Here is a 17570-nt window from a genome sequence, read left to right as displayed (position 1 = left end):
AGTTGTGCACAGGCCTGACTTAGGGAACAGCGTCTAATCTGCAGCCTCATGGAATGAGAATACCGTGGCCGTGGCTGCTGGCTCAGGGTCACACAGGTGGCTGGCGACGGAGCATCACTTCTGTCCTAGTGTCCTTTGATCTTTGCAAACACCATGTCTGGGACCGACATCCCTTCCGCCTGCACTGATCCCTCCCAAACCTCCCTGCCGCCAGGCCTGCAGAAGTCCCTGCCCACCCGACCTTTTCCGTTCCGCACCCTTCCTCTCCTCGATACCCCCCAACCTATGCCCGCTCCACTCCTCCTCTGACGTCGCCGACTTGCTCTTTGTGGACTGGCTCTGGGCCTGGGTGAGGACCTGCAGGGGAAGGGGGGGGGACAAGGATCCCACACTAGAACTCAGTAGTGACAGCCCCGCGGTGTGCAGACCGTCCCTTCTCCAGCACTGCGCCTCTGATGGAACACCCCTGAGGCAGCCCCTGAATTTTTTAAGAAAATAAAGCAGGCCTTCTCACTCCCGGGCTGGTGGTCCTCCATTTTGCTGTCCTGCTGGGAGTCACACAGAAAGTGAGCAACCAGGAGCTAGAGAAAGTCGGAGAGGGCGGGAGGGGAGGGGGGACGGGGACTCAGGAATGAGGAAGGGGAGTGGTAAGTTCAAAATGGGGGGAACAGGGAAAGCAAAGTTTTCAAGCTCACACATACTTTTATGGGAATGGGGGAGGGAACGATTCCGGAAAGCTGCAAGCAGACCTTCAAAGATAACAAGTAATGGTCTGTTTTTAGAGCTGGGCAGTAGTATGTATATGAGAGTCTGTGTAATTTTAAAAATTGTTTTATTATTTTACTGCCTATAGCCTTTCACATGTATTACATACTGTTTTAAATGTATGAATTAAACCATTATATGTTACTAAAAATCAGACTGAATGCCAGGGACTATTTCAGACAGAATGCAGAAGAAGAGGTCGGACCACCCTGATTCTGGCTTAAGAAAAGTTGATGGACATTGGAAAAGACATTGGACGTGTAAGGAAAGAGAAAAAGGGTTCATGGAAGGAAACGGCAGGAAGAAGAGGAGACTTACAGAACTGGATGCCTCAGATAGGCATCATTTTTCAAGGCCAGGGTAGCTGTTGGCTGAAGAAGTCATCCTAACCCCAACCCACACCCTACAGCCTTCAATCAGTCATCCATCTGCAGAGCAGCTCCCAGGAAATCCAAAGGACCTGACTGCAGACAGTCACCCTACTTTGAGGATTTGAAATCAAGATAAAATGCAGGGTGCAGTGCAATGAGCACCATTGGCCCACGACCCTCCTTTGTGTCCATATAACATCTCTTAAGGGAAACTCCACTTAGGTACCATGGGGTCGCTTTGTGACCACTTGTAGAGCTCCCCCTGTGTCATAAGTGGTGCCTGCCTTCCCTTCTGCTGGAGAGGTGCTTTGGGTTCCAGAAAATTGGTGGGCCTGGGGAAGAGAAAGCAAGATCCATGGAAGTAGAACCAAGGAGGAGGAACTTCAGGGGAGAAACAAAAGGGATTTCTCCTGGCTCCGTCTATCAGAGCTCACCAAGCTTGGAGGGCAAACAGGGATTCAGGCACAGAGAGGAGGAATTTGGTTCTACAGTGTCTGCATCAGCTATAGCTGGTGCATGTGGGAAAAGAACCAGCTGCAAAGCTCAAGGAACACCCACAGCAGAGGAAAAAAACTTACTGGTAGGAAGGTGTAGAGCTTGTTGGGAGGTGAAGGAAGACATTTTAGGATGAGTAAGATGGGGCCAGTTAATCTAATCATTTGTACTCTTGTATACTCAGTCAGTGCATGTGTCTTTACTTGGTTCAGTAAACTGGTATTACCTGTGCTATTTTTAATTTAATAGTAATGCAGAAAAGAATTCAAAGGATGCAAACTTGCAGGAAGAGGAAGAATTGTTCGCCTCTCCCCTTCCTAATGTTAGTCCGTTGAAATGTGGCCTCATAGGCTTTCTCTGTGTATAAGAAACAGGTGCTTATGAGGCTTATCTAATTTCTGATACTTAAGAACGTGGACTCCAGGGCTAGGTTTCCTGGGTTTGGACGGACACTGGATCCACCGGGACCACCTGTGGGACTTAAGTGACAGATTCTCCGGCAGCCAGGTTTTTTGTTTTCTTTATGTTTCTGCCCATCTATAAAACGGGGAGAGGGAGAATACATACCTCAGAGGCTTACTGTCGGGATTACAATTTATGTGAAGCACTTACAATAATGCTGGGGACCTGGTAAACCCTGTTTCGTCACTTCTACTGAAATTACTAGTTCTACTAGCGTTGTCTCCATCCATACAAAAATGGATTTGTGTCCCGTGTAGTGTGATGACTTGAAGTTTTCACTTAAAATGTATCTAGGACATTCATCTAGGTAGATGCAAAGTAGATGTAACGCATCCTTTGTTAATAGCTGCGTGATACTTTATAGTGTAGCCTATTACAGTCGACTCATTCGTCCTCTCACACGTTGTCTGGCCGCGCACACGGTGTCCGTGTCAGACCAGGGCTGACCCTGCAGCCTCACTCATGGAGCAGGAAAGGGGCAAAGTGGCCGAGAGAAAGGGAGCCTGGACGTTCCTAGCCAAACCCCACCCACCTCGGGCCAGCAGGCCTGCCCAGGAGAAAGGTAGGAGGAGACCGGCCAGGAAAAACCCTCCTCATCTCCGTGGTCTCCTACTTTTCAGATCTCCAGGCCACCTGCCGATCCCGTCACTGCACAGAGATTTCTTCTCCCGGGAACTAGCTCAGAGTACAACCAGAGGGACACAAATGTGTTTCCTGCTCGGGCTGTGTTTGGAGTTGCAACGCCAGCAGTGAGATAGGCCCGGGGAGAAGGGGTGTGAAGGGTAGCTCTTCATGGGGTGCAAATGGGTGGCTGGTGGGGGGGGTTGAATGTGGCTGTACAGTGGGCCATGGGGGCAGGATATGCGGCTTTGGGTTAGAGATCCTCTAACCACAGGAGCCAAACTGCTTCCAAGACACATCCCCTGTCACGTATGTATCTCCATTTCTGGGTCTGTCTTTGTGGCACTGGGCATCCTCGTATGTACATCTTCGATGCTGCTGCGCCTCTTTCTAAGGACAGTTATTCGAAGAGGGGTCGCTGGCCTAAGGAGAGGTACACTTTGAAACCGAGTTGCCACCATCAGATGGTCGTCAGGTTGTCAGTCCTTCCAGCAGATGTGACACTGTCCCCAAAGCCTTTTGGACATTGGACATTATCAGCTGTGTTTGTCTGCTTCACCTTCTTCTCCACCTTTTCCTCTTCTCCGTCTTCACCACTTTCTTTTTTGACAACATGGTCAACATACATTGTTTTTATGCATCTGGCTAGTGAGATAGGGCATATTTGCATATACTAATTGGCCACATACATCTCCTCTTCCGTAAATACCTTCTCTCAGGAGGATAGGACTTCAGTAGAAAGATGTGGGAGAGGGGGCAGGAAGGGACGAGGATGGGAAGAGAATCTAACGTGAAAGGAGGGCATGTCCAGGGACGCCAGGTGTTCTGTGGAGAGGCTGGAAAAATAAGGAGCCCCCAGCCCTGGCGGCCTCCCACCACCCCCGCCCCCCACCGCCCTCCACGCAGGGCTCACATTGTCCCCTGTTGTCTGGGGGTTCTCTTCTGGACATAACACCATGGTGGTGTTAAAAGGATAGAGGTGAGAACAGATACTGGTGACTGGGAAACTGGATCAGTTTGGTACTGCAGACCTGAGTGAGGTTAATGGCAGGCAGTGTGATTGGAAATTGTGAACGAGGACAGTGACAGGAAATGGAGCAGGCGGGAGAAGGGACACAACTGTGACTCTGTGGCTGGCTGTCCTGGTTATTTGTGGACACCGGGAGGAGCAGGAAGGGCAGAAGCTCTTATGAACCAGTTGTTTGCTGATTGTATTTTCCCTGTAGTTCTCTGAGGTGGAGGTTGCCCTCGGTAACAACCAGGGACATCAAGCTTAGGTCATTTACCTACGAGGAGCTCCTTTGGAGGGAAAAGAATAAGTGGGAGACTTCTTCAGTTGTAGAGACTGCTACCCCTCGGGGAGTGGCCCTTTCAGGGGGGGGCTTTGGGTTCACCAGCTGCGTCAGGAGCGGGGCCTTTCCATCGTGGCCGGGAAGGCACGTGCCTTTGCCAAGGGCTTTTGCAGGGGCCTGTGGAACTACCTAAGAACTCAATATAATACCAATTATTATTAATTTTGGCTCCAAAGTTGTGAAAACTATAAAATCAGAATCAGTAAATGCTTAATCCAGTCTGTGTAAAATCTAACATTAGTTTAGGTTTTTCGTTTATAAGAATTCTTTATTATGGCCCTGGCTGGTATAGCTCAGTGGATTGAGCGTGGTCTGCGAACCAAAGGGTCATTGGTTCAGTTCTCAGTCAGGGCACATGCCTTGGTTGCAGGCCAGGTCCCCAATGAGGGCCATGTGAGCATCAGTCACACATTGATGTTTCTCTCTCCTCTCCCCTCTCTCTAAAAAATCAATAAATAAAATCTTTTTTAAAAATTTTAAAAAAGAATTCTCTATTATGCAGATAGTTTACATTTGACAAAATAACTATAAGCACATATACATAGATATGTGTATATATCTGCATATACATACATAAATAATCAAACGGTCATAAACATAATAAATCATTGAAAGACCTCGAGCCTGTGTCATTTCCTTCAGGCCTCAGGACAACCTGACGTGGCAGATCCTATCCTCCCTCTTTACTGAGTGAGGGAGCCACGTGTGGGGTGAGGTACCTGGTTTCGGTATCAGTAACAGCAAAGCTGAGATTCAGGGCCAGCCAGCCTAACTCCAGAGCTGAACTTGTAATCACTGTGCTGTATAACCTTGAGAATGAGCACGTGCTCTGACCAGGGCAATAGAAAAGACATAAGGACCGAAGACATAAAATCATAAGGAATACCTGCATTTTCAGAAGCAGTAAGAGAGGGATAGAAAGTAAGTGGTTCAAGAGATGGCAGATGATGTCGGCTCAGGTCATAAGGTTGGAGGAGATGAGAGAACCTCGGGCCCAGGAAGCAGTATTGTCCGGGGCCACTGAGTGGAGTGGCCAGTGAGGATGACAGTCCCTGGCTGTCCCGAGTATGCAAACACATCTGCCCTTGGGGAACTGTTTCGGCAAAGTGCCTACAGCGGAGGTCAGACTACAGAGTGTCCTTAAGCGGGGAGCTCATGGTGAAGAAGCGGTAGGTTTTTGTGAGTACACGTCGGCAGACATACACACCTTCCTCCACCGGGACAGGTGCAGGTAAGAACTGGCCGGGATTTCATAACTGGTTGCCTTCTGCTGCCCGGCACCTGGATTCAAGCCACAGAGGACTTCTTTCCTCTTATGTAGCCTGTGTCTGTGCCAAAGCACCTTCTCTGAGGATGCAGGCTTTGCAGGCTGGGGTTCCCCAAGCTGGGATTGATGAGATGAGTAAGGTTCTAGTGGGGCTGGGGCAGCGGGCTGCACCACTGTACCTGTTTGGAGGGGCTGCCGGAACAAGTCACCAGAAACTGGGTGGCTTAAACAACAGAATGTTACCTCTCACAGTTCTGGAGGCCTAAGAGTTTTCAGTTCAGGTGTCGGCAAGGCTGGTTCTTTCTGGAAGTCATGGAGGAGAATCGGTTCCGTGCCTCTTCCTGTCTCCTGGTGTCGGTCAGCAATCTTTGGCATCTGTTGGCTTATAGATGCGTCACTCCAGTCCCTGTGTTGTCTTCTCATCCCCTTCTCCCCTGTCTGTGTCTGTGTCCAAATTTCCTCTTCTTAGGACACCAGTCATTGGATTAGGCCCCCCTCAAATCCACTGTGACCATCTTGATCACATCTGCAAATACCCTATTTCCAAACAAGGTCACATTCACAGATACTGGGGCTTACTGCTTAAACATAGCTCTTTGGGGATACATTCTTCACTTCTGTTTGTTTCCTTTGGTGACAGAAAAGCACTGAGCCCTTCTAGTTTGACCCCAAGAGTTGAAGAGGACAGAGTGTCATGGGGTCTCCTAGATTGGAGACACTACCAACGCTGGTGAGGTCTTGAGTCAGTTCACGAGGTCGGCCTCATCTGTGTAATGGGAAGAACTGTGCCAGCCAGTGGAGGAATAAACTGCTTGGCCTGTTGGTTTGTTTGCTCATTTACCCTTCCATTCTTCACTAGGCTGAGTCTTTGCCTTCCTCTCTGCAGACAGCCGTCCAGCCATGGCGACCCCCTCAGCTGCCTTTGAGGCCCTTATGAAAGGAGTGACCAGCTGGGATCTCCCTGAAGATGCCGTCCCGTGCGAACTGCTTCTTATTGGAGAGGCCTCCTTCCCAGTGATGGTGAATGACATGGGCCAGGTCCTCATTGCGGCGTCCTCCTACGGCCGAGGCCGCCTGGTGGTGGCGGCCCACGAGGACTACTTGGTGGAGGCCCAGCTCACTCCCTTTCTCCTCAATGCAGTGGGGTGGCTTTGTTCCTCCCCTGGGGCTCCTGTAGGTGTACACCCGTCCCTGGCACCTCTGGCCAAAATCCTCGAGGGCTCCGGGGTGGAGGCGAAGCTTGAGCCGGAAGTGGAAGACTCCTTGGGGGTTTACTGCATTGACGCCTACAATGAAACCATGACCGAAAAGTTGGTCAAGTTTATGAAACGTGGAGGAGGCTTGCTCATTGGAGGCCAGGCCTGGGATTGGGCCAACCAAGGCGACGATGAAAGGGTTCTGTTCACGTTCCCTGGGAACCTGGTGACCAGTGTGGCGGGCGTGTACTTCACTGACAACAAAGGAGACACGAGTTTCTTTAAAGTGTCTAAGAAGATGCCCAAGATCCCGGTCTTAGTGAGGTGAGTGCGTTCATCACCCGCCCTGGGGAGGGGGAAGGGGATGGTCCCAGATTAAAAAGCGGACCCCGTTCTTGTGTGCAGGTTAGTCCCAGGCTAACAGAAGAGAATTTGGCCCTCAGACATGGATTCACCATAAATCAACCAGATTTTAAAAATACCGAGAGTCACAGGAGGGGCAGGGTCTCCGTTGCTGCCTCCTCCTCAGACCAGATCACTGGGCCCCTAGAGGGGAGAAATTTCTTAGTGCCCCTCAGCCTCTAGCGTAACAAAAAGCACTGCTGAATCCCAGAGTTGGCACAACTGCTTCGGGAAGGTTCACAGCAGAAGGCTGCTCGCAACTGAAATATGAGAGGAGGGGAAACAGAGGGGACCTTGGAGCAGTCTAGAGAGCTGTGTGGCAAAGGGGTTGAAATGTCCAGCCAGATGGGATTGGAATGGCAGTGAGAGGTAAAGACAGCAGAAAAGACGGCACGAGCTATTTATGCTAAACCTAGGAGTTAGGAGAGGATTTTATCTCTGGGGAGTAGAACACCTGATGGAGGAGAATGAAGGAGGCAGGTGATAGGTACAGAGACTGATGCCCTGAAAGTCTCTGACCGCACTGCCCAGCCTGTTCTGTTCACTCAGTGCTCCCTCACCCACGACGGTACCGAACGTGGAGCAGGTTGGTCGGTGCTCAGTAAACGTGTACTGAACGGATGACTGGATGGGTGGATGAGAGAGGTGAGAAGGTGGACGTCCCAGGGGTGGAAAAAATGCACCAGGCCAAGCCCTATATTGTACATTAAAAGTCTCAGCAGTTTTTTTTCTGACCGGCGAGCAGAGTAAGGTAGGACTGGGTAGGGAGGACATACCAGGGTTAGTAGGGAGAGAGGGAATGAATGAGTGGTGGCCTCTCCTTGGCCCGGGACTCCTGGAACAGTCCACAGCCCCGTTCTCACAGGTGCAGTGAGGAGAGACAGTTAGTCAGAGGCAGAGTGGTTGATCGGGTTGATCCAACTTCACCTCACCCATGATCTTGACCCTGAGGAATGGCAAGGTACGACCTGGCCACAGCACTATATCCTACCAGCCTCACTCGCTCCTGGTTGCCTTAAAAGGTGTTTTTATCACTGCCAGAGTGTCCTGTTATTTATTTTTAAACCATTTGAACTTACGTGCAAATCAACCTTTAATCTCAGTGCTCACACATTTCTTACTAAATTAAAGTTTAAACAAGATCTTGGGATTCTCCCTCAACCTTTTAAAATTTTATTTTTAGGTCTTATTTTTCAAAAGAATTAAAAAATAAGCTTATTGATTTTAGAGAGAAAGAAAGGGAGAGAAAAACATCAATGTGAGAGAGAAACATTGTTCGGTTGCCTCCTGGGCACCCCAACCAGGGATCAAACCCACAACCCAGGTATGTGCCGTGACCGGATATCAAACATGCAGCCGTTTGATGTATGGATGATACTTTGATCAACTGGCCGGGCACACAGGCCTTATTAAGATGAATCAAATTTTATCAGAAGAAGTTACTACTTTTATGATAAGAAAAACCAAGCTGTGGGCCCTACTTTTAGCCTGGTGGGAACAGCCGCAGACGTCAGGACGTGAGCTTCTCAGGCCCCGCCCCACCTTCCCGCCCGGAAAGCGTCTAGTCCGCAGTTAGACACTGGCCTCCGCATCCCAAGCTGCCTGAGCCTGTTTCCTGAGCAATTCGTCCAGGTGCAGAACGAGTCCCAGCTTCTTTTTTATTAGGTGTCGATGTTTCACGTGGATGAACACTGGGTCCATTGTCTTGAAACTACTCGCAGCCCCAGTGCAGGGCTTAGGATCCTAGTGAAGGATTTCACTGCCCTGGAAAGAGCACAGACTCTGGATTTAGACAAGGCAGGTGTGTCAGGAGTTGCCAGGTCTGCCTGGGGCTTGCTCTAAAACCTGGGGCCTCAGCTGACCTCTCTAAGCCTCATCTCTCAAGTGCGGTGAATAATGACAACCATTCGGTGGTTGTGAGAGTTGAATGAATTGAGAAACATGTTCAGAGTACCTAAGAATACTTTATTTTGACATCTCTGTGCTATGGTATGTAAGCGTGTGATGTCATGAATTTCATTCCCAACCACTGAAAATTACTGTCATTCATCACTACACTGCTTAGCCCCAAATCATGGCGACGTCCCAGTTGTATTAGGTATTGAGACTTTAACTGATATTTTTACCTATTTCCTCCACCACACTTGAGACAGCACCGTCATGACTGACTGCCACATTTTACCCTCATTATACGTTTAACAAAACAGGTACTACACACCAGTAAAATAGTTGATCCAGGTTTAACACAGCACTAAATAACCAATTTTACGGAGATTTCCGGAGAATCAACCACAATATTTTGTCTACTCTGTCTTTCAGATAAAAAGGTTCTTGTTTCAATTTAACCCAAATCTCAGGCTTCTCTTAAGAGTCCTAATTCTATATTTGTTCATTTGTACATTCATTTAGTCAGTGTTTATGGAGTATATCCTATATCCCAGGCACTATTTCTTATTGCAAGAAAATGATTTCCAGAGATCTTAGTGAGCATCAGGAGCCAGAAACATCTTCAATAAGCAGCCCCAGAAGAAATGGCAAAACCCGAGTGACCGCCGTAGGAAAAGCTCTGGGACGTCATGTGTCAGTTAGAACAGGGAGCCCGGGTCTACTGCCGGCAACTGCGCCATGTGACCTTGGGATGTCCTTCCAACTCTCTTTCCCTTTTAAGTGGACAGTGTTGGAGTAGAGGCTCCGTGTCCCGATTTTAGCCTTTACTCCATTGATAATGGTTTCAGTCCTCAGTGACGCCTGCGTACTCAGAGCCGTCGGAAATGCACAGAAGAGATTGGGGCACAAAGGCCCCAAATACTTTAGCTGGAAAACCCCCTGTGAAACCTGAATTGCCTAACACTCTAAACAGATGCTGTATATGAATTTAGCATTTACTTTATATATTTCAGAGCTGTATTTTAGGTTTCTAAAAACATGAATTTTTTATGGTTTATACATTTTGGGCAGCATAAAATATCCTTCTTGCAACTAATATTTTTCACACTGAACTCTGTTTGCCTAACATTGTATTTACTATTCCTATCTCATCTGTTTCTGTAGTAGTTGTTGTTGTTGATCCTTTTATTTTTTAGGCATCAGGATTAAAAAAGTGTTGAAAGGGTTTGTTTTTTTTAGCATCGGCCTGATTATCTCAAAGACCCTCTGTCACTTACAAGGGAAAAATTCATTTATATAATCAAAAAAATCGGTGTTTGTTCTAGCTGCTATCATCTTGCTCATTGTTTTCTGTTATACTTTCTTATTGCTTGTTTTTAATTGTTTTTTCCATTACTTGAATTTCCTTCCCCTTCTCACTATTTGGAAATTACAAGTTTAATATTCTTTCAAAGCCATCTTGAACTGTTTTCCCCAGCGCTTTATTTAAAAATTTTTCACACTTATGGGAAAGTGGCAAGAGTAGCATAATGACAACCATACCCTCCACCCAGACTCACCAGTGGTCAGATTTGGTCACATGACTACATAAGCGCCCAGGTTCTTTTGCATGGCCATTGGAGAGTAACCTCCAGACCCCCTGAATGCTTCAGCACATGTCTCCTAAAGACAAAGGCGTTCTGTGACGGAACCACAACACAATTATCTCACTCAAAAAAGGTCGCATCGATACAATACTGCTATCCAGTGTCCACATTTACATGTCTCCAGTGGTCCTCATGATGCCTTTTTAAACAGTAAAGGAGCCAACCAAAATAGTTCCCAGCTTTCCTTATCTTTCAGGACATTAGCATTTTTGAAGCATCCAGCCCAGTTGTTTTATGGAATTACCCCTCTGTTTGGATTTGTCTAATTGTCTTCTCCTGAGAACACTCAGTTCGAACATTTTCGGCAAGAATACTACACAGGTGACATTGTGCTTATCCCAGTACATCAGATGGGAAGATGTGAGGTCAGCTTGTCTGTTACTGGCGATGTTTGAATTGGTCATTTTAGCTAAATTGGAGTTTGCCAGATTTTTTTGTTGTAATAGTGCCTTTCCCCCATTTCACTAATTCAGTCTGTGGTGTGGCAAGAGACTATTAATACCATGTGCCACAGCCTTTCACCCAGTGGTTTTATCCTCCATTGGTGATCTGTGCCATGGTATTTACCAGAGTGGTTACCTCCACCACTTGGGTAGCTGCTGCGCTCCCTGCTTAAAGATCCAAGACAGGTGTCACCTCCCCCACACACGCCCCCTCGTCCCCTATCTCACGCAGATGCCTCTTTCCTGGAACCCACCCCGCAGAGGGCAGATCTGCTGGTAGGTGTCTCCCAGAATTGGCTGGTGGCAAGCTCCTCTCTAGGGGAAGTCACCCTCTCCCCAGCCTCACGTTTGTTGTTGGTTCTGTGGTTGTGCTTAAATTTCATTGGGTTTCATATCACTCTGTACTCATGGACTCTTTTTTTGTTTTTGAAAAGAAGTGTTATAACTCATTCATAGTTGATAGTTCTTGAAGGTCCAGTGACCTCAACCATGGTGAGTAAACATGCCCCCACTAAGCTTGACTCCTGAGTCCTTTGACACACCCCATCCGTTTTTAGTACTTGATTTCTGACACAAGGTGCTGCAGGTTTACCTTGTCCTTTTCCTGTCCAAAACCGGGACTCAGCCACGCCCTCCAGGAAGCCTGGTCCTTTCAGTGGTGAGTGGTGTTCAGACGGCAAGTTCATCTGGGTGAGCCCACTGCTGCCGGGCCATCATTTCTGGACCCCTGGGAAGACAGAGCCAAGAAATGTATGTGTTTTAACCCTAAATCTGCACCGATACCCCCATTTTAATCCCCAACGACAGAATTCTCCTCCTCCGCCCACTCCATATTGGTGTCTTCCTTCTCCATAGTGGGAGAACTGGTTTCCTACACCTTCGGTGGGGACTCATTTGCTCAGTCCCACCGAGCACTCAGAGTCACTCATGATTACTATTCCCGTACTGGTTCCAACAGCAAACTCACTCAGTTAAGGTCAAGATCTCTTTGTCATTTTTTGTTGTTCTCAGCATAGAACATAGAAATTTTAAATACGTGGATTACTCGGGCTGTTTTTTCATTTGGTCCTGTTTTTGTTTAAAGTGAGTTCTCCCTCATATTTGTTAATTCCATTTTAATTTTTGAATGTGTGGACTATGAACAAGATTACAAGAGTAGAATGCACATTCATTTTAAGTGCACATAAAATTATTCATTAAACAAGACCAGATGTTACACCATAAAATGTCTCAGCAAGATTAAAAGGATTTAAATCATGTGTAGTATGTCCTGATCGCAATGGTTTTCAATTAGAAATCAGCAGTATAAACATCCCTGGAATACCTAAATATTTGTAAGTTAGAAAACACAAATACTCTGAAAGTCAAAGAAGAAACTACAAAGGAAATTAGAAAATATTTTTAACTGGATAAAAATGAAAACACAGCCTGTCGAAATTGGTAGGATACAGTAGAGAAATGTAAATGCTTTCATTAGAAAAGTGAAAAATTGTGTAGCTCAGTGGATTGAGCACGGGCCTGCGAACCAGAGTATCGCAATTTGATTCCCAGTCAGGGCACATGCCTGGGTTGTAGGCCAGTTCCCAGCAAGGGACACATGAGAGGCAACCATACATTGATCTTTCTCTCCCTCTCTCCTTCCCTTCCCCTCTAAAAATAAATAAATAAACTCTTTAAAAAAAAGAAATGAAAATTCTAAGCTCAGTGTCCTAAGTTTCCACATCAAAAAGCAAAAGAATCAAGTCAAATTAAACCCAAAATATGTGGGAAGAAGAAGAAGGTAATGAAGATGAGAGCAAAAATCAATGAAATAGGAAACAGGAAAACAATAAAACCAAAAGTTGGTTAGTAGAAAAAAGCAATGAAAATGATAAGTCTCTAGCTGTACTGGTTAGGACAATCAGCTGTGTTCCAAGAGTGGAATGAGGGATATTAATACAAGCCCTACATACATTAAAAGGTTAATAAGGGAATATTTTAACAGTTTTACGCCAGTGAGTTAGACAACGTAGATGAAATGGGAAATTTTCCTGACAGATGAAAACTACTAAAATTGACACATTGAATAAGTTGGAGTTTAATTAAAAACATTTCAATACTGAATGCAATGTGGTAGCCTAGACTGGATCCTAAGAAAACATCTGTGGAAAAACTGGTAAAATTTGTATAAAGTCTATACAAGTTTATATAAAATTTGTAAAATTTGCTGGTAATAGTATTTTACCAGCATTAACTTCTTACTTTTGACAAAAGTGTTATGATTTTATATTATTTATACACACACGAGGGAAACTGGGTGAAGGGTATATAGGAACTCTCTGGACCATATCATAAACTTTATATTTTTTAAATAAAAATTTTGTTTAAATAAAAAACTTTATTTTTTTTAAAGATTTATTCATTTTTAGAGAGAAGGGAAGGGAGGGAGCAAGAGAGAGAAACATCAGTGTGCAGTTGCCTCTCATGCACCCCCCACTGGGGACCTGGCCTACAACCCAGGCATGTGCCCTGACTGGGAATCAAACTGGTGACCCTTTGGTTCACAGGCCCACGCTCAATCCACTGAGCTACACCAGCCAGGGAAAAATTTTATTTAAAATCAACAACAATGTAATGCCCCACCCCTCAAGAAACCTTCAGGCTCAGCATCACTGATGAATTGTATCAAACACTCATAGAACAAATAATACAAACCCTACTTGAACTCTACGAGAAAATAGGAGAGGAGGAAATTTCTTGCAACTTGATTGATTAAGCCAGTATTTCTTTGGTACTAAAACCAGAGAAAAACACTGTAAGAAAAGAAAACTACAGAGCAATAGCTCTCATAAATGTACAAGATGCAAAAAATTTTTTAAATATTGTAAGTAGAATGTAGCGATATATGAAAATGATAATACATCACAACCAAATAGGGCTTATCTTAGGAATGCATAGCTGGTTTCACGTTCAAACATCAAATTAATTCACCATATTAACAGAATGAATGAGAGAACTATACAATTCAAACCATGCACACACATAGACAAAGCACTCAGCAGACTTTAATACCCAGTCATAAAATCTCAGTGAAGTAGAAATAAAGAGGAACTTCTTCACTGTGTTAGGAGTCATCTTTGAAAAACTTACAGCTGAGAATGTACTTAATGGTAAAACACCCTAAGATTGAGAACAAGACAAGAATATCTGCCCTCACTGCCTTTAGTCAACATTGTACTAAAGCAACTAAAAGAAGTGATAGAGATGAAAAATTAGGATGTAAAACTATGTTTATTTGCAGAAAGCATGATTTATGTAAAAATCATTTCACTAAACAAAAAAGTTACTATAATGAGTGAGATTGCAGAATACAAGGTCAACATATAAAAACCCTATTTTTATGTACTAGCAGCCAAAAGATAGTAATTGAAATTAAAAATAAAGCATCAATTAAAACAACCCAAAATCATGAAATGCTAATGGACAAATATAACAAAATATGTTACTAGACCTGTATGTTGAAAACTATAAAACATTATAGAGAGAAATTTAATAAAACCTAAAGAAATAGAAAAATACACCATGTTGGTGGATCAGAACACTTAGCATTTTTAAGATGTCAGTTTTTCCCTAAATGACACGTAGATTCAATTCAATTCCAAGCGTCGTTAAAATTGATTCTAAAGTTATATGCAAATAAAAGGAACTAACATAAGCTAATATTGAAATTTACTAGAAAGCTAAAATAACCAAACCACTGTGGTTTTGGCAGAAGGATAAACACAGATGAATGAAACAGACTAGATCAATAACAGACCCACGGTTTTATGCTCAGTTATTTTTCTGGCAAACGTGCCAAGGTAATTTGACAGGGAAAAGAGAATCTTCTCAACAGATGGTTCCGAAACCCCTGTGAGAAAAAAAAGTGAATCTTGACTTACCCCACTCCACACAAAATAATTAAAAATAGATCTAGACTTTAATGCAAAAGCTAAAATTCACTGTTTTTCAGGGTTTCCTCACAGCTGCCTTCTGAGCCTACAGGTGCCACTGCCTCCCCTAACTCAAGTGGCACCACCAGCTCTGGGGTCTCCAGCTGACAGAGGGCACTGGGCCCCTTACCCCAGTAATCCCACCGGGCGTCCAGGCCTCCCTCCCCACTTTGGACAGGGACAGATGGTGCTCAGAAAAGCCGTAGAGCTCGGACAGGCCTCACTCCTGCGGGCGGGCAAGGAGTGGGGTGGACACCTGGGCGTTTTCCTTCTCCCACAGTGGGAATACAGGTGGGACAGTCAATCTTGGGTCCAGGTAATGCGGCTGCCCCACTGGAGTTGAGGCCAGTCAGCTCAGGGACCCACATTTTGACATAATGCTGATTATAATAGTACCAGGGACTCAGCTGTCCACTGAATTAATTTGCAGAAAACTAACTGCATGGCATTTGTAAACAAGACTCCTTATACGGATGAAAATATGATTTCCCATTCAGTTCTTTATGTAATGCGTAAAGGGCACCTTTAACCCTTAAATTCAGAATATGTAACAGATAGTTTTGGATAAACCCAGCAAGGCTTTCTTGGAGATTTCCTTTGGAGATTTTGTACGCAGAGAATAAGCAGAACTACTGCCGAGTCCCTCTGTCTTCCCTCCTTACCCGGGGAGGCCAGACCTGCCCACTTGCTTCTCCCAGCTTCCTGGAAGAGCTAAAAATGGCAATAGTGGTAAAGCTGATGCTTGCCATGTCCTGGGCGCTGTTCTGAGAACTATATGCCGAGTCTCCCCTTTAAGAGAACACATGTCTCCCTTGCAGTTGTGAAGACGATCTCTCCGAAGACAGAGAGGAGCTTCTGCACGGGATTTCGGAGCTGGACATCAGCAACTCCGATTGTTTCCCGTCCCAGCTGCTAGTGCACGGGGCTTTAGCCTTTCCCCTGGGGTTGGATACCTACCACGGCTGTGTGATAGCGGCTGCCCGCTATGGCCGGGGCCGCGTGGTCGTGATGGGCCACAAGGCCTTATTCACCGTGAGTAAGCTGGGCCCCTTTCTGCTCAATGCCGTGCGCTGGCTGGACGCTGGCCGCCGAGGCAAGATCGTGGTGCAGACGGAACTGAGGACAATGAGCGGCCTGCTCGCGGTGGGGGGCATAGACACCAGCGTGGAGCCCCATCTGACCAGCGACGCCAGTGTCTACTGCTTCGAGCCCACGAATGACGTGGGCGTCAAGGAGCTGCAGGAGTTCGTAGCCGAAGGCGGCGGACTGTTCGTGGCAGCCCAGGCCTGGTGGTGGGCCTTCAAGAACCCCGGAGTGTCCCCGCTGGCTCGCTTCCCCGGGAACCTCCTCCTCAACCCCTTCGGCATCAGCATCACAAGCCAAAGCCTCAACCCGGGGCCCTTCCGCACCCCGAAAGCCGGAGTCAGGACCTACCACTTCCGCTCCACCCTGGCCGAGTTCCAGGTTATAATGGGCAGGAAGAGGGGGAACGTGGAAAAGGGCTGGCTGGCCAAGCTGGGGCCGGACGGCGCCGCCTTCCTGCAGATCCCCGCGGAGGAGGTCCCCGCCTACATGTCCGTGCACCGGCTCCTGCGGAAGCTGCTGAGTCGGTACCGGCTCCCCGTGGCCACCCGCGAGAACCCGGTCATCAATGACTGCTGCAGGGGTGCCATGCTGTCCCTGGCCACGGGTCTGGCCCACTCTGGAAGCGACCTCTCTCTGTTGGTCCCAGAGATTGAAGACATATACAGCAGCCCCTATCTGCGCCCCCTGGAGTCTCCTATCACCGTGGAGGTCAACTGCAACAACCCAGGTATGGAATGAGGGGTGGGGGCTCAGTATTGGGGGACCTGGTCACCTCCACAAGGCCACGTGCACCCTTTGCTATGCGCTTTTAAGGAGAGAGGGGTTGGGGTATTAGGTAAGATTGCGAGAGTGGAGTCAGGGCAGCGAGGAGGGGGAAGGATGTACGGAGCTCATGGAGGGCGGTGGAGATGCTGGTGGAGATGGAGGAAGGGTGACGTCTGTCCTCCTGTGCTTTTGACAGGCACCCGGTATTGCTGGATGAGCACCGGGCTCTACATACCTTCCAGGCAAATTATAGAGGTCTCACTGCCTGAAGCCGCTGCCTCTGCAGACCTGAAGGTAAGGCCCCCGCCCCTCTCCCCGGGAAACGGGGAACCCAACGTTCTGGCCTTCACAGCAGGCATCTTCCTTGATCCTCATTAAAAAACCCTACTGGCAATCTGGGGTGTGTATTTGCACCCCCATTTAAGAGTCAGGCAGCTAACTGACTGACTGAAATGTATAGACCGGATACATTCCAAGCCCAGGACTCAGACCTAACCACCTCCTTGCACTGAAGTTTTGTGTCTCACTGAGGGCACGGAGTAGGGACTAGGAAAGGGGCCCCAGGAAGTGGTGTTCAGTAAACCTTAGTTTACTTCCCATCCCATTCACATCTCCCACCGTGGCACAGGCCTTTCCGACTCCGCCTTCATCCTGGGATGCCAAGGACTGTTCCTTGTTGGCCCCATGCCCTTTCAGCTCTGTCACTTGCACAAACACACACACACACACACACATACACTCGTCACCCATTAAGTTGCCATATTGCTCTGTCTCCCTTGAGAGTGGCTGTGACAGGACCTATCCTGTGCCTGCACCTATCCTGGAACTCCATTAGCATAAC

The 17570-nt window shown here is 46.9% G+C and overlaps 1 protein-coding gene across 3 annotated transcripts in view; it reads left to right on the top strand.

Annotated features, from left to right (window-relative positions):
• Positions 1-17570, top strand: part of TCAF1 (TRPM8 channel associated factor 1) — a 41674-nt gene that overhangs the window by 14868 nt on the left and 9236 nt on the right. For all 3 annotated transcript variants that reach the window (XM_037163821.2, XM_053671813.1, XM_037163822.2), the window contains exons 2-4: positions 6220-6853; positions 15697-16691; positions 16926-17023. In XM_037163821.2, the coding sequence (XP_037019716.2) occupies positions 6234-6853; positions 15697-16691; positions 16926-17023 (1713 nt within the window). In that variant the 5' untranslated portion in view covers positions 6220-6233. The remainder of the gene's footprint in view (positions 1-6219; positions 6854-15696; positions 16692-16925; positions 17024-17570) is intronic.

Source organism: Artibeus jamaicensis, unplaced genomic scaffold (assembly GCF_021234435.1).
Source record: "Artibeus jamaicensis isolate MK-2021 breed Jamaican fruit bat unplaced genomic scaffold, CSHL_Jam_final contig_704, whole genome shotgun sequence".
NCBI lineage: Eukaryota > Metazoa > Chordata > Mammalia > Chiroptera > Phyllostomidae > Artibeus > Artibeus jamaicensis.
The sequence above is the reverse complement of the archived record's forward strand: the minus strand, read 5'-3'. Positions and strand labels throughout refer to the sequence as shown.